Source organism: Mucor velutinosus, assembly GCF_035048745.1.
Source record: "Mucor velutinosus strain NIH1002 chromosome Unknown tig00001542, whole genome shotgun sequence".
Lineage (NCBI taxonomy): Eukaryota > Fungi > Mucoromycota > Mucoromycetes > Mucorales > Mucoraceae > Mucor > Mucor velutinosus.
The window spans coordinates 1591638-1615620 of record NW_027041924.1 but is presented as its reverse complement, the minus strand read 5'-3'; the positions used below and the strand labels follow the sequence as shown (position 1 = coordinate 1615620).

General features: G+C 41.3%; 8 protein-coding genes across 8 annotated transcripts; 5 read left to right on the top strand and 3 right to left on the bottom strand.

Annotated features, from left to right (window-relative positions):
• Nucleotides 1-15: 15 nt before the first annotated feature.
• Nucleotides 16-1542, bottom strand: ECM16 (putative ATP-dependent RNA helicase DHR1; the record flags this gene model as incomplete). The annotated part of the gene is made up of 1 exon (XM_064824505.1): nt 16-1542. The coding sequence occupies one exon, from the start codon at nt 1540-1542 to the stop codon at nt 16-18; it is 1527 nt and encodes a 508-aa protein (XP_064677441.1).
• A 992-nt stretch (nt 1543-2534) lies between these two features.
• ESF2 (RNA-binding ATPase activator esf2) lies at nt 2535-2918 on the top strand (the record flags this gene model as incomplete). The annotated part of the gene is made up of 1 exon (XM_064824504.1): nt 2535-2918. The coding sequence occupies one exon, from the start codon at nt 2535-2537 to the stop codon at nt 2916-2918; it is 384 nt and encodes a 127-aa protein (XP_064677440.1).
• Nucleotides 2919-4238: 1320 nt separating this feature from the next.
• On the bottom strand, nt 4239-5726 carry ATC70_005206 (uncharacterized protein; the record flags this gene model as incomplete). Its single annotated transcript, XM_064824503.1, has 3 exons — nt 4239-4590; nt 4664-5438; nt 5495-5726. The coding sequence occupies 3 exons, from the start codon at nt 5724-5726 to the stop codon at nt 4239-4241; spliced, it is 1359 nt and encodes a 452-aa protein (XP_064677439.1).
• A 452-nt stretch (nt 5727-6178) lies between these two features.
• On the top strand, nt 6179-9508 carry ATC70_005205 (uncharacterized protein; the record flags this gene model as incomplete). Its single annotated transcript, XM_064824502.1, has 7 exons — nt 6179-6434; nt 6491-6739; nt 6817-7300; nt 7392-7755; nt 7822-8336; nt 8414-9088; nt 9166-9508. 7 exons carry the CDS (start codon nt 6179-6181, stop codon nt 9506-9508), a joined length of 2886 nt encoding a protein of 961 aa, XP_064677438.1.
• Nucleotides 9509-11643: 2135 nt separating this feature from the next.
• On the top strand, nt 11644-13224 carry ATC70_005204 (uncharacterized protein; the record flags this gene model as incomplete). Its single annotated transcript, XM_064824501.1, has 1 exon — nt 11644-13224. One exon carries the CDS (start codon nt 11644-11646, stop codon nt 13222-13224), a length of 1581 nt encoding a protein of 526 aa, XP_064677437.1.
• Nucleotides 13225-13274: 50 nt separating this feature from the next.
• On the top strand, nt 13275-16634 carry ATC70_005203 (uncharacterized protein; the record flags this gene model as incomplete). The annotated part of the gene is made up of 1 exon (XM_064824500.1): nt 13275-16634. One exon carries the CDS (start codon nt 13275-13277, stop codon nt 16632-16634), a length of 3360 nt encoding a protein of 1119 aa, XP_064677436.1.
• An 851-nt stretch (nt 16635-17485) lies between these two features.
• On the top strand, nt 17486-17881 carry RPB5 (DNA-directed RNA polymerases II 24 kDa polypeptide (RNA polymerase II subunit 5); the record flags this gene model as incomplete). Its single annotated transcript, XM_064824499.1, has 1 exon — nt 17486-17881. The coding sequence occupies one exon, from the start codon at nt 17486-17488 to the stop codon at nt 17879-17881; it is 396 nt and encodes a 131-aa protein (XP_064677435.1).
• A 1001-nt stretch (nt 17882-18882) lies between these two features.
• On the bottom strand, nt 18883-23811 carry GPI13 (mannose-ethanolamine phosphotransferase gpi13; the record flags this gene model as incomplete). Its single annotated transcript, XM_064824498.1, has 1 exon — nt 18883-23811. One exon carries the CDS (start codon nt 23809-23811, stop codon nt 18883-18885), a length of 4929 nt encoding a protein of 1642 aa, XP_064677434.1.
• Between the last annotated feature and the right edge of the window lie 172 nt (nt 23812-23983).

Genomic DNA, 23983 nt, shown 5'->3' with positions numbered 1-23983 from the left:
TGCCTAATTTTGTACTCATTGAGCCCTACGGGCGTCTTGCTTAGTCTTGAGAGGCAATTTGCCATTGTTCTTGCTATTCTTGACACCAACAGCACCAGCAGACTTGTTACCAAGAACACCAACACCAGTACCAGAAGCAACACCAGCACCATTCACAGCCTTCAAATTGGCATTCAATTCCATTCGCTTCCTCTGAGAGGCCTCCTTGAGCTTAGACAAACCCATCATCTCCTCTGGAGAGTCAACATTCATAGTAAGAGCCACCTCATTAGAAGCGTATTTCGAGAATGCAGAGCCACGCACATCAGGAAGCTTCTTGACACCACTACCAGCAAGCACGATCTCATCATCTTCTTCCATAGCATCATCTCCGTGTAACTTATCCTGATGATCTTCACCTTGAAGATCCTCCATTTGCACCTCCAAATTATCACTTTTAGTGGACTTGTCATTTTCAGACGCGTCAACACCATCAACAACACCCTGAAGAGATTCTTCCTCTTCGTCTACTACAGACTCGAGTTCTTCTTCTTCGACTTTCTCTTCCACTTCCCTACCTGCTCCTAGCTTTGCCTTAGCAACGAAATCCATCAAATGCACCGTCTGTCGACGTGCCTCAGTGACCTCCTCCGAATCCTTCAGTTGATGATCCACCTTTTGCTTCTTGGCACCAGATTGATCCTCCTTATTAGGACAAAAACGCAACATGTGACCATGCTTTCCACATCCATAACATCTACGCTGGAGCAACTCAGGACATTTAGCGCGGACATGACCACTATGACGACAGAAATGACAAACAGGAGGAGCACCCTTATATGTCGCTGCGACAAAGAAATCAAACTCGCTGAGATAGAGCATTCTATCTAGAGGTTGAGCCTCCTGCCACTCACCACCCTCTACCTGATATCCCACCGAGGTATCCACCATCACCGAAAACTTGCCCTCAAAGAAACCACCACGAGTGAACTTCTTCACCTGCAGGACACGACCATAAAACGACAAAGACTTGATCAAATCATGCAAAAAAGTGGGTTCTTTGACGATGCGCATCAAAGTAAACTGGACAAACTTCAAATCACCAAACTCCTTGCATTCCTTGGCGTGAACAGCCTTGTACACCATGCCATTCACGTTAACACCAGTTGTCATAGCCTTGTTCGCATCATCCACCTCCTCGAACTTGGCTTCAATAAGCAAAGAACCATCGTTCTTTTCATCGTAGACACTTAAAGGACGAAATTCCACCAGAGAAGACACCTGGGTTTGAATTACCTTGTACGCATCCACACGATCACCAAACAAACCCTTACGGAAAGAAAAGAGAACTGAACCAGAAGTAAGTGCCTGCTGCACAATCGCCATTGCCTTACTAGCTAAGATTTGACTCTTCAAATCATCATCCTCAAACATCACAGAACCCACCAAAGGGTAAGAAGAAGCGGCGGCCTCCACCGAACGCCTCTTGGATGGCTGATAGAACCTCATAGTAGAACCACGAGATGCACGTTCAGCCCAAGTCATTTCAGAATTGACTGACATAGAGTGTAACTTGTAACTGGAGTGTAACTTTTGTTGACCTTTGTAAAAAAAAATAGTGAAAATGTTGAATTCGTCGAAAAATTGCTGAATCGATCTGAAATCAAGATATGTTGTAGAGCTGAAATGGATGTATCTAAATATACTTGGATGCAAGATGGATGTATCCTAGTTGTTGAGATATCGTCGTTCAAAGTTGGCAAAAACAAAAACTTTTTGAAAAGTGATGTATAAGCGAAAGAGCCTTGAAAGAGCCTCGTTGTTCAAAGATGGCGTAATCGAAAACTTTTAAAAAGTGATTGGTAAAAACCTTGTGCCTCCCTGTAAGAAAAAAAAAACACCGAAATCTTTACAACCTATTCATCACATCAAAATATATTCGCGAGAAAACACCTATACCAATTTGTTTACAATTATAAAAATATTATTTATAAAAATAGAATAATTAAATTATTTTTACAATATAAACTATAAGTTAGCAATGTCAATAAAATATATTTATTGTAATACATATTATATATTATAGTATGTGAATATATGTAAATATATATTTATTTTTTATTATATTTTTATAATGTATTTAAATTATTAATTTATTTTACTAAATACTGTTTAATATTATGTTTTTAAATATTACTTTTTAAAATAGTTATAAGGTTTGTTATAATAAAATAAATGTAAAAATTAAATAATAAATAAAAAACAAAAAAAAAATTTATAAATAATTCATAAAAGCTTTTGTTTTATTTTTATCTTATAATTTGTTTAGCGATTACGTAAAATCTTAATTTCTTTGGTAAATGGCTTGTAGACGAATAGGTTCTCTTTGCTTACAGTTAAGTTTGAAACTTCAACACGCGAGGTTTTATCCTTCAAAACTATTAAAGGCTTTTTTTTTTTTATGCAAGGCTCTTTCGCGTATTCATCACTTTCTATAAGTTTTTTTTTTTTTTTTTTTTTTTTTTTTTTTTTTTTTTTTTTTTTTCTATTTTACTATGCCCCGTTCTGATGGTGCTACCCCTTGGATGCCAGATTGTACTCATTGGACTGTCTCCAACTCGTCTCGTTCTGCTGCTCCGGTTGCTCGTCTCTCTCTTGGTGCTTTGCGAAGGTATTGGCACCCTGCAAAGGGTACCATTACCTCTCGTATGGGTCCTCCCTTGAAGTTGCCTGCCCATTTGTTGCTGTCTCCTGCTTCGTGGCGTCTTTTCTGGTCCCTGGAAATGCCTGCAAAGGCTTTCACACCTTGGTGGCGATTGCTACATGACCGTGTCCCGCACCGTTCGTGGTGCCATAGGATTATGCCTACAAAAGTTCTGTCTCCTGCTTGTGCTCTTTGTGGTTTCACTACCGCGAAAAACTTAGCGGAAATGCTCTAAAATAGGTGTTTTTGTTGGTGCTTTTTTACAGCCAAAGTATTTGGAAAAGTTGGTGCTTTCGGTACAGGCTTCAAAATTAAAACACTCTAAATTTGGCGTCAATGCGCTAAGTGGTACAAATTGAAAATATTCCATCAACATTGCGGCACAAAAGTAAACCTTATTGAAAATAGAAACTGTTGTATAGCCGATGATATTTACTGCATTACACAACAATTGAATCCTATACCGTGCAACGTTGTTCAGCTAAAAGACCAATAGTTGCTCATGGGGATTATGACATTGGAATGATATAATTGGTGGATCTTTATTAATAGAATGCGCTATATATTACTCCTGGGGCAATTGTTGGGGCAGCAATCGTGCGATTATTGGATAGAATGATATGGAAAGCAGGATTATTGATGGATAAAATTGTCTTTTATTGATGGAAATATAGCAGAATATAGAATCATTGCTTTCAAATACATGCAGCGTGCTATACACATGGTAATGGGACGTTGCTCCGTTGGGTAGGCAATTCCTTTGACTCGTTATACAGCAGTTAGCTAGCTACCCTGTCATTCAAGAGCCTCCTGATTGTATTAAAGATAAAGCGGCAATAGCTATACATGTTTACCCATTACGAAGAGTTCCATACAAGAGTAACAGAGATGAGGATTGACATGGAGATAAGCAGCCAGATTAGAGTTGATTGGCACCCACCACACGAGTATCTAAATGCAAAACTAATGTTAGTCATAGAGTTCAATCCTGAAAAATATTTAACAGCATACCACATTTGCCACGTACCATCATCGTAAACTTGACACACAAGCAGAACAACAACAACAGGATAGGAGGCGGTCATGAGAAACTATAAGAGATGATAGGAAATGTGAGCAACGATGGTACGGCACGATGTAAGATGCACAGAGTGATTGACAACTTACAAATATACTTTAGTATATGCTGATTAGCGAAGATCTTCCAGCAGCAGCACCAGGGGAGGATGTTCTATTCTATATTCAATGTTTAGTCACTGCCATACTTCTCAGATGATGCTCCTTACCTACCGTTATTCCCACAGAGATGATTAAAACGGTGTGATACTAATAGGCAACAGCCACATTCGAGGAGAACCTACTGCGTTATCATCTGGCGTATGCTGCCGATAATATGTTTTTAATAAGAAAGCCACCAACAGAAACATTTGGTCAGATAAATTACTTACTTTGTACCAGAAAATGAATTGAAATTACGGAAAGAAAAGAAAAGAAAAAGGATTTAAAATAATTCACGAAAAAAATACTCTTTTTATAGACAAAATTTAAAGTTTTATTACAGCATGTCATAACCATCAGAGTAGTAATAGTCATCAGCATCATCATTCAAAGCCCACTCCCCCCAAACATACGTTATCCAACGATCCGAAAGCTTTTGAAAGTCATCAACGTGTTCCCCCTCCATTGTAAAGCACATTGCTACTATAAGAGAAGAATAGACACACTGCATCATTGTATAACTGACTTTGCTTTTTCCTTCCAGACTGGCATCATTCAAACGCTTCGTTAGCACTCTTTCATAATCACAAGCTCGTGCGTAGTACATGAAATGATAGCTTGGATTATTTTCAATATCAAGCGCAGGTCCAAAGCGATACTTGTAATATTCAACGAAGCGCTTTACAGTGCTACAGACAGATGTGCAATGATAATTAATACTTTATTCAAAGAACTCGCATGACGTATTATTTCTATTCTAACCTCATCAAATCTGCAGAGGAACAGGAACTCCAGCTATAGTCTAGGTAAGATTCACTAGGGTCTCTTGGAACCATTGGGGTTGCGTGTACGCTTCTTGATGCAGCTAAGCGACCAGCAGTAGAGTTGCGGAAATCTTCATTATCATCGTCATCTTCACCCTCATCTGGGCCATCATCACCACCAGGACAATTGCCAGTAGCTCCATTACCAGAAAGAGAAAAAGAAGACGAGAAACCATCAAAAGAGCTACTGTCAGAAGTACTACCAATAGCTCTTGTTGCAGAACGGCGGCGAGTCTTGTGGACAGAAGCCAACAGAGCAGTGGCACCCCAGCTGTTGGTACAACGATGCAAGATGAACCCATACTTCTGCGCATGTGCTTCAAAATACAGAGCATGCTTCAGGATTAATGCCTCATCCACACGACTCCAAGCTGGAACGACCTTGTCATCTACGGCCAAATCGTTGACATAATAGTATTCATCAAGAAGACGTTGGTGATAAACTAGACACATCTTGCGAAGGGCTTTGTATTGAGCAACGACAATCGGATGATTGAAAGCGTAACCCCTTTCATTGACGTCCCCACTTGACTTCATACTAAAGTTAATGAGGCCAAGCAAACGAGTTCTGGCATCAGGGTAAATGGCATTTCCTTGGGAGTTAACCTTGCCAGAGTTGATCCAGTATTCCAAAATCTCAGGGACAACTGGATTTATATCGCGAGGGCCACGCAAATTAGGGTTTCCTACAGGAGCAGGAGCCAAGTTACGCGCTAAAATAAATAACAATGTCAATGTCTATTTCAATTCAATGCACATCAGTGTTTACCTGTAGCAATCACTCTTCCGACATCAGGTTTATTGCCAAAAACACCATCATTCGTGGGTTGAACGGGAGGAAAGGTAGGAGACAACTGCTTGATGAGTTCCAATAAAAGATCACGATTAAGCTTAGACTCTTCCTTGAGTTCACCAACAAAAGCCTTGAGCTCCAGCATCTCTGTCTTGATAGCATCGAGGGGAGAAGCTTGGGTGCGAATGGTTCTGTAGTTATTGTCCATTTTAGTGCAAAAATAATAAATTTAACTTATAAATAATAGTTGATACTTTCCTGAAAACCAAGACACATGTTGCCCTTTTATACGTTCCATCCTGCTCTTGAATTCTATCTTTGCCATTCCAAGTGTCTTAATGACTCACTACTTGTCTTTATTACTTGGACTTGATAGAGTCTTCATGAGTCATTAAGTCAGTTCAAAGTGAGCACCCTCTGTAATAACGCGACTGTAAGTTCGTGTAATGTCAACTGTCAATCATCTTTAAACTCACAGTAGCAAAACATCCAAACATTGAGACACAACCGACACCTTTGTGCAACTTGAAGAGTCAAAAATCACTATTAGTCATAGGTGCTACTATGTACCACAGAGACGATCAAACTACTATTTAAGCTTCACTACACATCAATTTGGTCTTGTTGTCATTCATTTATACATCACCTTATCCTCTCAAAATGCCTGCACGACGAGTTTCAGGAAACTGCGAAAAGTGCCACATGCCTTACAATTCTGCTAGAGCATTGAGGACCCACTATGCAAACTCGACTTTTTGCGAGCCCAAGAAAGCAAGAACAGAAGACACTCCCTTATCGAATAGTCAAGAACGATCCCAGGCAAGCATGCATTCACAAGACGATACTCCAACGGCTACCACAAGTAATCAAGGAAATCAGTCATTACAGCAGCATGCTGCAGAGCAAAGAATAGAACGTGAGTTGTGTGAACTATAAGCAATGCATGACGTACCGTTCTAACTCCCATCTAAGTGCCATCAATTGAGTCCTTTTCATACTACAGTAGCTTCACTCTTGAACAAAAGGAAGGCCTTCGACATGTATATGATCTTGACACCCTCTCTTACGCCACTGATTTTAATGAAAGTGAATTGCTTTCATTGAAGCTCCGTGACATATTCGACAAGTATCCAGCATCGAGAGAAATGAGTCGTGAAAGTATATACTTTACAAATACAATCATTAAGAATATAGCAGAGGCAGGAGGTGGCACTGAAAGAGGTAAGCATATGAATACCACTATGCATTGTATCTTCAAACGCACTCACCATATTGACATCTCCCTTTAATGCACAAAGGCATTGTATTTCCAAAGCTGATTCAGTTCGATACTCTAGAGGCGCGCATGAGAAAGAAGACAAGCGTACAAGCATTCATCTACAAGGTCTGTCCTCAAGGCTGCAAAGTTTATCCCAAGAACGATACATCAGTCCAAGGAGTGTGCAATCACTGTGCAACTCCCAAAAGCGAAGCACAAAATATGAAGGTCTTGAGCATCGGTGATCAGCTAGCAAGAGTCTTGAGTGACAAGTCCAAACGAGGTGAGCTCATGTCGTATCGACGTAACTACCAACATGATCCACATTTTTACCGAGACTACTTTGACGGTCAAGAGTACATTAACTTTCAACAAAGACGGAAAAGACATGGCACCAACGTAGATGAGGAACCTATTCTGCTTGCCTTGTATGTCGACGGCTTCAAACCCCAAAGCAACTCTTTTGCTGGCGATACCTTAACGCTATTCCACGTTGTAATTTTGTCAGCCCCTCCACACCTCAGGTGAGTTATCTCTATTTGTATGGGTATAATATCCAATTAGTACCGGATTCTAACCACCAACGATATTGCATTTATGTCTACCAACCCACAGATACTTGGATGACTGGACTGTTCAGACAATGATTGCACCCGGCAAGAAGGCTCCAGTGGATCTTGAAAGCTACTTGGCTATTTTTGTGGACGAAATTCGTGATCTTAGTGAACATGGCATGCTGGTTCGAGTGAATGGTGGTGAAGTTGCCCGAGTAAGCGTTCATTTGGCAATGGCGACAGGCGATCTTGTAGAAGTATCACATTTGATGTTGCATGGAGGAGTCTCCAGTCAGTTTGGCTGTATGAAGTGCCTCATAGACACACAAGGAGGCCAATGCTTTACTCGCACAATCAGAAATTTCCAATACAGAACTCTCGAACAACTGAAAGCACCACTGCCTGTTGGCGTAAAACATGTGTTTGTAAGTGAAGCGATTTCATTAAACAATCATGTATAGTTCTTGTACCAACCATCATCTCTTCTATAGAACATCAAAGGACCATCCATATTTACCACTCTCAAGTCTTTTCCTGCCAACCCATCGTTCTACGGTCTCGACACGCTTCACCTACTGAGCATTGGATTAGCTAAGCATTTGTACGAGCTCTTGTCTTCTCCATTGCATCCATCCAAGTTTGATAACCGATACAAGCCCTCTATCGAAGAGCTGAAAGAAGCAAAGCTTGATAAAGCAAGTGCCTGGCCTTACACCTTTGATTTAGATCCCAAAGTTCTGGCAAAGATCGGTCAGTATGTGGCTCAGTCAAAGAAGACCATTCCAACTACCTTCAATGCACCATTCAACGACATTTTTGCACCAGGAGGAGTTACCAACTACCGAGCAGTTGACTATGAAGAGTTCATGATTTTCATTGTTCCAGCCCTGATAGCACCACACTATCCTGACTCAATCAGAAAACCTCTTCTGGGTATCGTTAAAGTGGCAGCTTTGGTATTGCAGAAGAATGAATTGCATGCTTCAGACTTACAATTCATAGAAGCGTAAGTATTGGCATCTTGAATAACAAAACCCGTTTTATCCACAGACTAAAAACTTACTTCTTTCTATCTCTGCACAGTAAGGTTAACGATTGGCACAAACTGCTGATCACTGAAATCAAAGCCAAACGCCTTCCTATCAAGACCTTTCGACCAAACGCCCATTATTTAGGACACTTGACTTACATGATCAAAGCGCAAGGTTTACCGGCTTCCACTTCCAGTCGATCTATCGAAAGATCCATCGGCAGGTACAAACGCTTGATAAGTGCTCGCACAAATGTTGGTATAAATGCCGGAAACATCATTGATCGTTTGGCAATTATGCGAGCCATCAAGGCATCTACAACTGGTGATGGTACAGGCGATGGTGAAGACAAACTGAATGATCTGGATGCTCGAATCAATCTCTTAGTGCCTCGACGATACGATCCAACTACCTTCGTAAATCTAAAGAATGACAATGGCAACGGAAGTCAGCTCTGGTATCCAGTCATCCACACAACGGTTTCAAGTATCCCAACCTCCATCAACGTCAACACACCTCTTTTTGTCAAGGCTATACAGTCCTACTACGACCGGCAATACTCAACTAATGTTCTGCAGAATGTCCATATCAATGATCAACTGGATATTGTCGTCTCTGGAAGTGCCTGGGCTTACAACTGCACTTATCGTTCAGAATACTATCGCGATCTCACCGGTGCTAATTCTAGAGGAAGCCACTACATCATGGTATGGGCAGAACACTTGAGGTATGCCAATTCACAGGTTCATTATTGCCTTTATCGTTACTCATCAAAACCCACATTGACGTCTGAATTTCCTACAGTAACTCTCGTCGCAAGGTCAAAGCTTTCTATGTAGGGGCTGTTATTTTCATGTTCAAGCTCGAAATTGAGGGGATTGGCGATGAGTTGTTCTTGCTTATTCGATTAGGAAAGACTCATGCTGTTGACGACAAAGACAAGACGATGCCCATAGTGGAGCTGGATGATGACCAGGATTCATCCGCATATCTGGTGTGCACATTTGAGCAGGTCATTTGCCAAGTTGGTCTGATGCGTTTTAGCGAGAATGACAAGAGATATAAAGTGATAACGAAGGAAAAGGTTTTCCGGGCCTCGATAGAGACTTATAAACCTGGAAAAAACTCATTTGTGCTACCTCAATAATAAAGATAAATATAGATTTTATCATCGTATTATTACCCCCAACAAGTTAACAGACATTCAGCTTCATGATGTCGTTCTCCTCTTCTTCGCTTCTTCCCTTTTAGCTTCTGACATCAAAGACATCCCATTCATCTCACTACACAACGCTCAGTTCCTTTAGTATGTGCCGAAAAGCACCATTAATTGCGGAGTAGGTGCCCCAACCTTAACTTGAGTAAAACACTAGTGCGAATAGCACTGTTACCAGACAATGGCATCTTAAAATTGTATGAAATTCCTATTTTTCCTTCATTCAATTGCCAATGCTTTTATGTCTCACCCTTGCTATTAAAACCTAAGCGTGTATACAAAACAGATTCCGACAAATGTCTTCTTTTTTGCCGTCTCCCTCACCTTCCATTCTTTATTGAATTCTTCCTTCTGTTTTCCCCTCGTCCTACTATTACTTAAGGCTTTGAACACTGATTTTTTGCAAATATCAACGAAACACAAGGGCCACGATGGTTAAAATTCCGCCCACAACAATCTTTTTGCTCTTGTAAACCGGAAAGGTTCTATTGAGCTGTTTCTCCCGTATCTCTAAGATGATTTTTACCACTTTTAGCATCAAATAGGTGTTTCCTACTGCTTTTAGCGCTGAATACGCTGCTAGCTCCTACTTTGAAGCGGTATTTTAAATACAAAAGACTTTCAAGATCCAACGCAAATATGATTCTGATAAATTTCAGTTTTCCCCTTTCCTTCATGGTTTATACGGTATTCTTCAATGAATGTTTACTTGATCTGTCTTAGTTTTGATAGAATAGTGATAGATCTGCCGTTCAATTGTACACATAGGAAGGTATTACGAAAAAACCGAGAAAAACTTTAGATATTGATATTGTGCTTAATTTCCTGCCTAAACATGCAGAACAAAAAAGCTATATAAGAACTAGACACCTTGATAAACACAAAAAAAAACTATCCTGAACACCGCATGTGCAACAATCAATTTTCAACTGCGAGATAAAGTGTTTAGAGGCCATTCTCTTTAGATTTGTTCCGGAAACGTATATAACAAACTAGATGTATAAGAAGAGGAAACATTGGGCAATCGTATTATTATTCTTGAGCACCCGATGACCCTTTGGGAATTCATAAATTGACATTTACTCGAAAAATATGCCTAATTTGCTTCTTTTTACATATGTTTATAGATAGATTTTGAAACCTTCGTTAGGCTATAACAAACAATACGTGCTGCAATCTTTATTTCAAAGTTTTATATACTCAAAAAAATGTGTTTTTGTGTAATATATTTTGTCCTTACTTCCTCAAATGGTTAAGCATTTGATGTACCTCCATTTTTTGTGATACCACTGATAATTCTTTATTGAAAAAAAATCCAATGCACCTTCAAAACCCCAATTTTGGTGCAAATGATCTAAGTCTTGGTGCTTTTGCTCTAAACTTGGTGTATTTGCACCAAGGTTTTCGCCGTAGTGTTTCTCTTCAGAGGACCTTTACCATTTCGTGGTGGGTTGCCATATCAAGTCATTTTTCTGGCAGGATGTAGTCTCTTTGTTGTCACTTCAAGAGCTACTCCCCTCTGCTTCTTCTATTTGGTTGGCGCTGACTACCTTTTGTAGTGGTTCGGATTTGTTGGTGATCGATGAGGATGTTCTGATTGCTCTTGGTGCTGCTTACAGTACACTTTGGAAGTATCATTGGCGATGCGTCATAGACGAGGAGCCTTGGATAGCTTCTGCTGCTATCAACATGGTCCGTCAAGACCATAGTACACTCTTTTCTTCTCTTTCTTTGGCAAGTGTTCAAGCTGGCACCTTGGCCTTGCCTGTAATTACTGTATAGATTATAAATTTAAAGCTAATAAAGATACACTTTAATACAAAAAAAAAAAAACTTTCTATAAGTTTTTGATAACGCCATCTTTGAACAACGATATCTCGACAACTAGGATACATCCATCTTGCATCCAAGTATATTTTGATACATCCATTTCAGCTCTACAACATATCTTGATTTCAGATCGATTCAACAATTTTTCGTCGAATTCATCTTTTTCACTACTTTTTCAACAACGCGACTTAGTTACACTCTAGATTACAAGTTACACTCTACGTCTGTTACACTCCATGTCTTCCCAATCTGAATTGACTTGGGCTCAAAGAGCTTCACGTCAAAAGGTGGGTCGATTTCTCCAGCCCAACAAGCGACGATTGGACAATCCAACTGATGTACCACTGGTGGGTACTGTTCTCTATGAAGATGATGACCTGAAGGGTCAAATTTTGGCAAGCAAGGCTATGGCGATTATTCAGCAATCCCTTTCTTCTGGTTCTGTTCTGTTCACGTTTCAGAAAACTTTGTTTCCTGATCGTGTTGCCGCTTACAAAGTGATTCAAGATCAAATTTCACCTGACGTGGAATTTCGACCTCTTAGTTTGTATGATTCTCGTGCTGATGGTTCTCTGCTGATTGAAGCCAGGTTTGCTCAGGTGGAGCATGCACAAGTGGCTATGCGTGAAGGGGTGACAGTACAAGGTGTAGTGTACAAAGCGTCTACCTCCAAGGAAAGTGCTGAATTTGGGGATGTCAAGCATGTGCGGTTTACACTTATGCGTATGGTGGACAAGACCACTTTTTTGTCGGATCTTATGGAGTCCTTGTCGTACTTTGGTAAGGTACTGCAAGTGAAGAAGTTTACTCACCATGGTTACTTTGAGGGTAAACTTTCGGTGATTTTGGATACTTCTGTTGGATTTCAGGTAGGGGATGAGTGGCAGGAGGCCAAACCCCTAGATAGAATGCTCTATCTGAGCGAATTTGACTGTTTTGTGCCAGCGACTTATCAAGGTGCTCCACCTGTTTGTCATTTCTGTCAACACAGCGGTCATGTTCGCGCCAAATGTCCTGAATTGGCTAGACGTTGTTGCTTTAGGTGCAATAAGCAAGGGCACATGTTGCGTTTTTGTCCTGAAAAGGAGGTTCAGTCTGCAAATTTCACCAAGAAGCACAAAGTTCACCATCATTCTGAGAATTCTGAGGATGTCACTCTGGCTCGTAAGAACACTGTGGAATTGATGGAATATATTGAGAAGGAAAAATTAGGCGTAGGTAAGGAGGTGGAGAAGGTAGAAGAAGAAGAACTCGATTATCGTGTAGTCGAGGATGAATCTCTTCAGGGTGAAAGTGTTGACGAATCTGAAAATGATGAGTCCACTGGTAACGAGGATTTGGATCTTCTGAGTGAAGATAACCACCAGGTAAGTATGAATGAGGATGAGGATGAGGACATGGAGGACGACAAGATTGTGCTTGCTGGAGCTCCCAAGAAGCTGGATACCGTGCGTGGTTCTGCCTACTCCAAGTATGCGTCTGCTGAGGTGGCTGTGAATATGAACATTGACTCGCCTGAGGAGATGTTGAATTTGACCAAGTTGAAGGATCTTGCTCAGCGCAAAAGAATGGAGTTCAATGCAAACCTGAAAGGTACTACTGGTGCTGGTGTAAACAGTGGTAGCAAGCTGGGTAACTCTGGTGGTGTTTCTTCTGGTACTGGTGCTAAGGGTAACAAGTCTGGTGTTGCTTCTGGTGTTGCTTTCGGTGGTGTTTCTGGTGGTGTTTCTGGTGGTGTTTCTGGTGTTGTCAAGAATAGCAAGACTAATGGCCGTGCGCCTCTCAAGACTAAGCAAGACGCCCGTAGGGCTCAATGAGTACAAAATTAGGCATCAAGATTGGCTCCTTGAACACGCGTAGCTTGTTCATGCAGTCTAATCCTACAAATCTCAAAGAGTTTTCATCTTATCTTCGCTCCTCCTCTCTCCATCTGGATATCCTTTGCTTGCAAGAGGTATCTCATTTCCGCTCTCAATCTACTCTCACTGAATCTCAAGTCCGTTCCTTTTCTTTTGCTTTTCCTAATTGTTCTCTCGTTGTGTCCAAGCACTGTGCTATTATATGTCTCAATTCTCGTTATTCTTTGGTGGATACGGAGGTATTGTTGGATGAACGTTGTCTTGTTGCATCTGTCGTAGATGCCTCAAGCAATGTTTTGTGCAAAGTGGCCAACGTCTATGGTCCAGCGCAGTCTTCTGACCGTCCTTCATTTATCTCTGATTTTCTCTCTCTTTCTGTTTGGTCTGATGTGTTCAACACACCTTGGATGGTTATGGGTGATTTCAACATTCACTTGCACTCTTTGTCTACTTCTCGTCAAGCCGATGTCGCTCCTTTTGTTCACTGGTTGCGTACTCACTTTGTCAATTGTCATCCGGATGGTTTAGCCACGTTTCCAAAGAGCAATACTTGTATTGATTACATCTTTGGTCACTCTTCTCTTGCTCCTCGTTTGACTAATAGTCAGTTACTATATATGCCTAGTAGGTGGACGGATCACTCTCTTTTGACTGTTGAAATGTTACCTGCGACAGCTAGTATTGGTCCTGGTAGTTGGCGGTTCAATCCAACTCTGCTTGATGATAAGGAATTTGTTGCGTTGTTGAATGCCACGGTGTCATTGTTCTTCTCTGGTGCTGTTGGTGGTGGGTCTAAGGGTGTCAATACTAGTCAAGGTAGTAGTGGTGACTCTGAAAGCACGGTGGCTAGATGGGAATCCTTCAAGTTGTTACTAAAGTGCTGTGCACAAAAGTACACTAGAAGCATGAAAGCACGATTCAAGAACAAAGTTTTTACGCTTCAACTGGAACGTATTAGGGCTCTGTCAACGTCTGTATCAGGTGTTGAGACTAGGAATGCTATTGATCCAACTGACAGAGTGTCTACTGCTTCAGGTGATGCTGAGCAGGTCAGGCAACTGGAAGTTTTGATTGAGAATCAGATACAGAAAGAGACTAGTCAGAATATGCTTCGCTCTGCCACTCGTTGGTTAGAACAGGGAGAACGTAGCAACAAGTATTTCTATCGTTCGATCAAGGTGCGAGAGTCTCAACAGACAATTCAATCCTTAAAGTGCTCTACTACTGGGGATATCTTGGTGGAAGCAGCAGCTATCAACAGGGAGGCACAAGGTTTTTACCAAAGGCTATATACCCCTGATGCTGTCGATGCTGAAGCTATCGATACTCTCCTGGGGAATGTTCCAACTGATGTACGTCTATCATCTTTGGATGGTGATATGCTAATGGAACTTCCAACTCGTGATGTTTTGTTGTCTTTGCTCACTCATGCTCCCAAGTCTAAAAGTCCTGGTCTTGACGGTTTGCCTTTTGAATTGTATCAATATCTTGCTGGTGTTTCTACTGATTTTCTTGACTTGCTTGTGGATGTGTTGGGTGCAGCTTTTTCTGGTGTGTTTCCTCCTTCGTGGCAGCAAACTCGTATGGTACTTTTGTTCAAGAAGGGTGACCCTCAGTTGTTGGTTAACTGGAGACCTTTGTCCTTAATTAACAGTGATGCCAAGTTATTTACAAAGCTCATTGCTAATCGTATGAACAAAGTGTTGCCAAAGTTAATCAACCCTTATCAAACTGGTTTTCTCCCTCATCGTCTGATCTCTGACAATGGCTGGTTAAATCAGTTGTTGATGTCTCACTTGCGTGTTGTTGCTCCTGATTTACCTCAAGTGGCTGTTTTGTTGGATCAAGAGAAGGCGTATGATTGGGTTCATCCTGAATATCTTTGTCGTGTGTTGCTCCGGTTTGGTTTTCCTGGTGAGTTGGTGTCTTGTCTGTCTTCTTTGTTCTTTGGAACCAAGATTTCAGTGTCTATCAATGGTTGGCTTGGTGCTCCTGTACCTCAATTGCGAGGTCTTCGTCAAGGTGATCCTCTGTCTCCATTGCTATTCAATCTGGCATTTGAGCCTTTGCTTCGTTCTCTCCTTGCTTGTCCTGGTCTTTCTGGTGTTACTCTGTCTCCTGTTAATATCCCACGTAAATGGAAGCCTTCACCGGTTGAAGTTCGTGTGGATCATGGTACTGGTTCCCGGAATTGGACTTTGGACTTTGTCAGTGGCTCTGTTGCTCCTCCTCCTGTCAAGATTCTAAGCTATGCGGATGATCTTGAGGTGTTTTTGTCTTCGCCAGAAGAGTGGTCTGTGTTGTTGTCTGTTCTTGATCTGTATGGCCGAGCATCTAATGCGAAAGTCAATATCAGCAAGACAGTGTTGGTGTCGTTGTCTGGTGTGTCACACTCTGCTTGGGTTGCTTTGGCTGATTCTACTGGTCTCCAGTGGCATGACGCTCACTCTCGTGGTGCAGTACGTTACTTGGGTTATCCCTTGTATCATACTGAAAGTCAACTTCAAGACTATCTTGATGGTGTCTTGGTGAAGGTCCAGCGACACAGTAACTTGTTGAAACAAAGGAATCTCTCCATTAGGGGAGCAGGACTAGTGGCTAACTCGTTACTGTTGTCAAAGGTATATCATTTGTTGCGTGTTGTTCCTGGTGGTGTAACTGCGTCGTGGTTGAAGTCGCTCACAAAGGTGGTTCGTGAGTATCTGGTGTCTTTTCGCCCCGGTGTTGCCTGGTCTACTTTGTGTCTTCCTCGAAAATTTGGTGGTGTTGGTCTCGTGGATATAGCAGATCAAAGCTTAGCTTTGCATCTTGTCTATTTGCAACGTTTGTTGCGTCCACCCTCTCCTAGTGATTTTGTCTCCTCTTGGTTGGTGTATGCTTTTCAAGTTTACACTGGTCATAAGTCCATCTTGCCATGGTTTTGTTTTCCTGGTCTTTACCAGTCTCGTGTGTCTTCTGTGCCTGCTCTAACACATCTTGGAAAGCTTCTGTTGAGATTGCCAAAGTTAGTTCCTTCCTCTGGTTGGTCTGCTAGGTGGTTTCTTGATCTTCCCTTGTGTTCTGTACTCAGTACTGTGCCTTCTGTTCGTCCTCCTCGTGATCCATCATCTCTTGATCCTCGTTTCTTGGTGTCGGATGTCTCTTTCTGGCAACCTGATCTAGGTATAGTCGATGGTGTCACCTCTCATCTTGCTTGGTCATCTCGTGTTTTGCGCCCTGTTTTTCTTGCTTTGAACCGTGATCGTGGTCCTGTCTCTCTGGTATTCCCGCCTGTCATGGATAGTAAGATAGTCTTGTCTCAAGCAGACTATTTTACTATGCCCCGTTCTGATGGTGCTACCTCTTGGATGCCAGATTGTTCACATTAGACTGTCTCCAACTCGTCTCGTTCTGCTGCTCCGGTTGCTCGTCTCTCTCTTGGTGCTTTGCGAAGGTATTGGCACCCTGCAAAGGGTACCATTACCTCTCGTATGGGTCCTCCCTTGAAGTTGCCTGCTCATTTGTTGCTGTCTCCTGCTTTGTGGCGTACTTTCTGATCCCTGGAAATGCCTGCAAAGGCTTTCACACCTTAGTGGCGATTGCTACATGACCGTGTCCAGCACCGTTCGTGGTGCCATAAGATTATGCCTACCAAAGTTCTGTCTCCTGCTTGTGCTCTTTGCGGTTTTGCTACAGAGGACCTTTACCATTTCGTGGTGGGTTGCCATGTCAAGTCATTTTTCTGGCAGGATGTAGTCTCTTTGTTGTCACTTCAAGAGCTACTCCCCTCTGCTTCTTCTATTTGGTTGGCGCTGACTACCTTTTGTAGTGGTTCAGATTTGTTGGTGATCGATGAGGATGTTCTGATTGCTCTTGGTGCTGCCTACAGTACACTTTGGAAGTATCATTGGCGATGCGTCATAGACGAGGAGCCTTGGATAGCTTCAACTGCTATCAGTATGGTCCGTCAAGATCATGGTACACTCTTTTCTTCTCTTTCTTTGGCAAGGACGTGTTCAAGCTGGCACCTTGTCCTTGCCTGTAAATTCTGTATAGATTATAAACTTTAAAGCTAATAAAGATACACTTTAATACAAAAAAAATATCAGCTCTACAACATATCTTGATTTCAGATCGATTCAACAATTTTTCGTCGAATTCATCTTTTTCACTACTTTTTCAACAACGCGATTTAGTTACACTCTAGATTGCAAGTTACACTCTACGTCTGTTACACTCCATGTCTTCCCAATCTGAATTGACTTGGGCTCAAAGAGCTTCGCGTCAAAAGGTGGGTCGATTTCTCCAACCGAACAAGCGACGATTGGACAATCCAACTGATGTACCACTGGTGGGTACTGTTCTCTATGAAGATGATGACCTAAAGGGTCAAATTTTGGCAAGCAAGGCTATGGCGATTATTCAGCAATCCCTTTCTTCTGGTTCTGTTCTGTTCACGTTTCAGAAAACTTTGTTTCCTGATCGTGTTGCCGCTTACAAAGTGATTCAAGATCAAATCTCACCTGACGTGGAATTTCGACCTCTTAGTTTGTATAATTCTCGTGCTGATGCACTACGGCCCAACTTGTGGAATTTGAGGCTTGATAGACTAAAATTCACGGAAAAAAAAGAATAAAAAACAGTAATGTCAACTTGATAAAGGTATATTTTATTATCAAACTGACAGGTGTAAAGTAAACTGAAGTCTCTCTACTGGCCAGGTAGATGATCCTTCTTATATACTATAACAATGGATAAAAGTTCTATTAATTAGATTGACAAATAAGTCAACTCAGATCAACTAATGTCTAATCATGCTAAAAGACAACTCCAGCAAGCTAATCATGATTTAGCTCTGTCTGGATGAATAATTAGACTCTCATCCGAAGTACCCTGATCTATCCTTTCCATAAGGATAATTAATATCGATCTAGTAGCATGTATCCGATAGGTACAGTCTTCTTAGTCTATATTAATAGTACATATCTGAGTGTATATCGCTAAGCATACATCTTTAGCATGTATCTGGATATATGGCATGTCTATAGCATATCGTATGCATGTCTATAGCATGTCTCATATATAGTACAAGTCTGTAGTACATAAAGTATCTGTAGCTAGTATCACGGATATAAGCATGTGTCTTATAGCGTGGATCATGAAGTGCACATCTGAAGCAACAAGCTCATATTGCATTAATCTTGGTGCCTATCCAGATATGGTAAACATCCGTAGTCAATGTCGGAATACAAGTATAAGTCTATAGTGCCATCCATGTCCGTGGTGCCATCTATAGCCTATATCTTATATAGTATGAATCTTATAGTACTAGCGTATCTGAAGTCCATATCTTCTCATGATCATAGTATAAATCGATATCGTACATCTAATCCAGTGTACATACAGTTTATATCTAAATCTGGTAACTGGATGAACTGTCGGAATGCAGATCATAGTGGATGTATTCCACATTTGCCCCCACCAGTTTCAACGCATGTTGACTAATTCAAAGAATTATGTAAACGATCAATGATCTGTATTTCGCATTCGCTGACAAAGATATAACGCAATGTGATAGTCTAAAGGTGCTACTGCAATTTGCATGTTGCCCTGATATATCCCATGACAAACATCACTTTACTGTTCTGCAACGTTGAGTCTCTTAGAGCCTCTCAAACGCTTGTCAGAATCATCACGCTTACGCTTTGATTTGGAGGAAGCAGTGTCACTATTTAGTGCCTGTCTTCTCTTCTCAAGCAGCTCATATTCCTTGATCTTTGCCCAGTACTTACGAATGGTTTGAGGGTTGTTGAACGATGCAGCGGTTTCCCAGGAGTTGGCAGCTTCTCCAAATGTCTTCCATTTTACCAAATACTCTCTATTGTGTTCAGGACCACGATGCGCTCTGATATCGTCAACCTCATATACTTCTTGTTCGATGATAGACTCGTCGATTGCTACCAGCTTCAATTCAGATGGCACATAGTCGCGATGTAATAGTTCATTCATATCGTCTTTCAACACATATGTAGATCTTTTCTTTTGAACAACTTGATAGGGTCCATCATAAGCGGCCTCAAGTTTGCTTTCTCTATGCGGAAGTCTTACCATAACCCAATCACCAACTTTGAAGTGTGTAATCTTGTGATGCTTATTGAATCGCGTTGCTTGCTCTTCAATAATGCGTTGTGTTCTTTGGTTAATAGCTGGAAAGACAACCTGGTTCATAATCTCTGCCTTCTTGCGTAGCTCACCGAGAGTCATTGGCTTCTTTGGTAAGTTGTCCTTGATCTTAGGATCATCGTAGTCTACGAATCTATTCAATGGTCTAGCAAACATCAATTGAAAAGGTGCACTCTCAGTGCGATACCTAATTTTTGTGTTTATAGCCAGTTGAGTTCCAGGTAGAACCGAGTCCCAGTCATAGGTGTGTTCACTGACCATCTTACGAAGTGCATTAAGAATATTTTTAACACCTGATTCGGATGCACCATTGCCCCTAGCGTGGAAAGCCGTAGAGTATCTTTGATTGATGCCAAGTGCTTTACCGATCTCGCTCATCAAAGCACTCTTGAATTCACGTCCATTATCAGATTGTAGTATTTGTACTATGCCAAAGTCTCCAAAGATGGTAGCCAGAGCTCTAGCGACAGTATCGGTTTGTTTGTTGGGCAATGCACGAGTTATAATAAATCTGGTGCAAATGTCGTATACAACTAATATATATATATTGCCATTGTTGGTTGGAGTTAACGGACCAAGAAAGTCAATGCCTATGTGATCAAATGGACCATACGCTACAACGTTTCTCAGTTCATGATAACCCTTTTGAACTACATTGTGTCTTGCACATTCCATACATGATTGACAAATTGCCTTTGCATCATCATATAGACCTGTCCAATGAATACCTTCTTCATGTAGTTTCTTGACAATACTAGCGGCACCAAAGTGTCCAAATTCATGAGTTTCACGAAGCAGTTGGTCTCTCTCATTGTCAGGTGGTGCAATGTAAGCAACGCTTTCATAATTGCCCTCCTTGATCTTCATGGCAAGTACATTCAAGTGCTTGTCTTTATTATAGACTACTTTGTTCTTGGTTAGATAATGCTTTGTTTGCTTATTGTTGCCAATGAATCGTTTCTTGGAGCCTTTGCTTCTCATGATATTCTTTTGTAATTTAGCAATTTTCTTATCACTGTCTCCCGCCAGCTCTGTATGATCTTCTAAAGGTTCATACAAGCGACTAAGTTTGTCAGGTAAGATGTTGTCTAAACCCTTGATATGAGTGAATTGCAGTTGGGGATACTCGTTTAAAATCTCCATGTAATTTTGAATGACTCTAGTAGGACATTTACATGTGTAGATATAAATCAGAGCTCGATGATCTGTCATAACCTCAATCTCAGGATGCCCGTACAATAAGGGTCGCAAACGAACTAAACCGAATAACACGGCATACAGTTCTCGTCTCAGGACAGGCCAGTTCTGTTGGGATTTGGTCAGAGATTTGCTCAACATCGCCACATAGACTGTGCGTCCTTGATCGTCGCGCTGCGTCAAAATGACTGCAACTGCATATAGGCTAGCATCACATTCAAGATAAAATTTCTTATTCATGTCTGGTGCAGTCAGTAAAGCTTCAGATAACAAGACCTTCTTGATAATCTCAAGTCGTTTGGTGTGCTCCTCAGTCCATTTGCTACCAGCATCTGGATCATTTCGTAGAGCATCAATAGGCGCCATCAGTTTTGACAGATTTGGGATGTGTGGTCTCAAATATGAAATAACACCAGCTAGTTGTTTAACCTGTTTGGCAGATTTGCATGGACCCCAATGATCAATGTCAGAGAGACGTCGCATGTCAACCTTGGAAACATGAGGACCAACTACAAAGCCTAGCAAGTAGATGCTAGATCGAAACCAGGAGCACTTTTCAACACCAATCTTTAAGTTGGCATGTGTCAAGCGTCTCAGCACCTCCTTAATCAATTCGCAATGACTGGATAAGGATGAAGATACGAGGCATAGGTCGTCCACATAGACCTCCACGTTGGGCATATCAGAAAACAAAATGTTCATGACAGAGCTAAAGACAGATGTGATTGGGCGCAACCCGAAACAGCAGCCTAACCATCTATACGATTTTCCTCTAAAATTGAACAAAAGCACATTTCTTGATATGTCAGAAATTCTAAATGAAAAATATGCGTTTTTCAGATCGACTTTCGAAAATATTGTCCCCTTCTGCTTGATCCGGGTGAAGATATCCTGTATATTTGGTATCTCAAATTGGTTTGTATTGTTGGGCATATGCTGGTTGATCCTCCGCACATCCATACAAACTCGAGTTTTGGTGGGTTTGCCATCATTGTCCTTCTTTGATACTGCAATGAGAGGGCTGTTGAATAAGCCGTTAGGTCTACACTGTTCTACAATTCCTGCATCCAGCCATTCATTCAATTGCTTTTCGATTTCGGGCATTGCATGATGTGCGATCGGATATTGCTTGACGTAGTAATCAACATTCTCCTTGATTGGTATAGTGATCTCAGATTCAGGCACGTTACAAAACGTTCCAGGCTTGATTCTCTGATTCTCATCAATAGCATCTTGGATGTTGCTCATATACTTATTCTCCTCAGCTTGGGATTCAAAGATTGATGCGGTTTCTGGATCAATAGAATGTTTAGTATCAAAATTGACATTTTCGAAATCGATGCTTTCAAGAAGCTCTGATTTCTCTTCCTCTGTAAGATGTCCAATATCAGCAAACTTGTGAGCAACGCCAGTTAGCCCAATTCTAAGTCGACTCAATGTGTCTACACCCAGTAGCACATCAAAATCGCCTAGGTCCTGAATAAAATTGGATAGCTCAAACGAGTGATCAAATGCAATGTCATTAAGATATCTTATCTTGATAGCTGGTGTTTTACCCAATCTCTTTACTGAATGACTCAGAAAGTTCAAATTGCCTTCAACAGAAATAATATCTTGGGAAGTGAATAGTAGTTTATTGTGAAAAATGTTTTTATTTAAGAAGGTGGAATCTGATCCCGTATCTACTTTCGCGATCAAACGGACTGGTTTTCCTTCTTTGCTCTCTAAAATAATAGGAGTCAGTAACTGAAATGGATTGAAACTTTCAGGAACATTTTTCACATTAGACTTACAGTTGAGCGAGGCATCCTCTGCTTCAATCTCGTCCAAGCAAGCATCTATCTCCTCCATGGTGACATCTCCAACAGCATCACCAATGTCAGAATCAGTGCTACTTTCCATGGTAACATCGTTGGTCTCAGAACCAGAACCAGACTTGTTGTCCTTGCGAACAGTGGTTGTTTGTACAGTATGCACACCAATGTTCTTCCTTGATTCTCTCTCCTTCTTCCAGTCGTAGAACTCTTGACAACGATGACCGTAAGCACGGGGCTTACCACAAAAGTTGCAGGTTTTGGGATCAGAGGATGAGGAACTCATAGAATACGGAGCAGCAGTAGTAGCCCGGTTAGGCTTGTTGTCAGAGCCAAAGTGCTTCAATCTTGACTTACAGTCAATGGTGTTGTGGTTGGCATTGCTCCCGCCATGCTTCGCACAGAAATACCCAGTGGCAGATACCCTTGCCATCTTTGTTCTCGAACCAGAACCACCAGAACCACCAGAACCACCCTTACGCTTACCTCTGATGTCGACCTCAACATCATCATCACCACGATTTTGCTCGTCAACAAGGAACAAAGGCAACACACACTCATAGATCTCGTTGATAGTCCATTTGTGGTTGGAACCATGCTTGACGGACATTTGGTTGACCATCATTTGCTGATTCTTGCGTAACAGCGTGAACTGATAGAACTTGGCTAACATGTTGCTGTTAGGAGGGAAGCCACAATCCTTGACGTACTTCATGAACTTATTCGTATAGTCCTGTAGAGTATCATTGTTCTTCATGCGCATGCTGAAGAGTTTGGCCATGGATTCCTCAGAGTTGATGGGAGCACCAAAATGTTTGCGGAACAATGCCTTGGCTTGATCCCAATCATTACATGCCAGAAGATCATTCTTGGTCCATGATTCGAAGTCAAATGGCAGTGAAACAGGCACGTAGCGTTTCCAAACCAAATTTACTTCATTACCGGATGCTCTGATGACGTTCTCAAAAGCACTGAAGAAATGATCGACTGTGGTGAATCGAGGATGGTCAGGCCAATGCTTAGCTTGTCCTACCACCTGGAAACGGGGGATCTCATTGAGATTGACAGGTCTTGCTTTGGAATCAGCCCTCTTAGTAATTGCACTGACTTGCTTGCTGAGCCATTCGATAGACGCAGATGCTTCATCAGCCGCCAAGCGTTCTTCCTCAGTGTAAGTATCACCAGCGTTACGATGGATCTGATCCAAGCGAGCCTGAGCAGTGTCAATCTTCTTGAGAAGATGATCAACTGCGGAAAGTTGAGCGTGCTCATCCACTTGCATAGATGAGTCATTAGGAGAAGAAACACGGATAGAGTCTTGAGCAATATCCTCTTGAGTGTTTTCGGTAGCGTTGTATTGGTTGTGAGACATGATAAAAATAGTTTTTAAAGTAGAATAATAAAATGTAGAGTATAAGATAAAGTGTAAAAGTGATAACCTTTGAGTTGAAAAAAATGTGGAATTTGAGGCTTGATAGACTAAAATTCACGGAAAAAAAAGAATAAAAAACAGTAATGTCAACTTGATAAAGGTATATTTTATT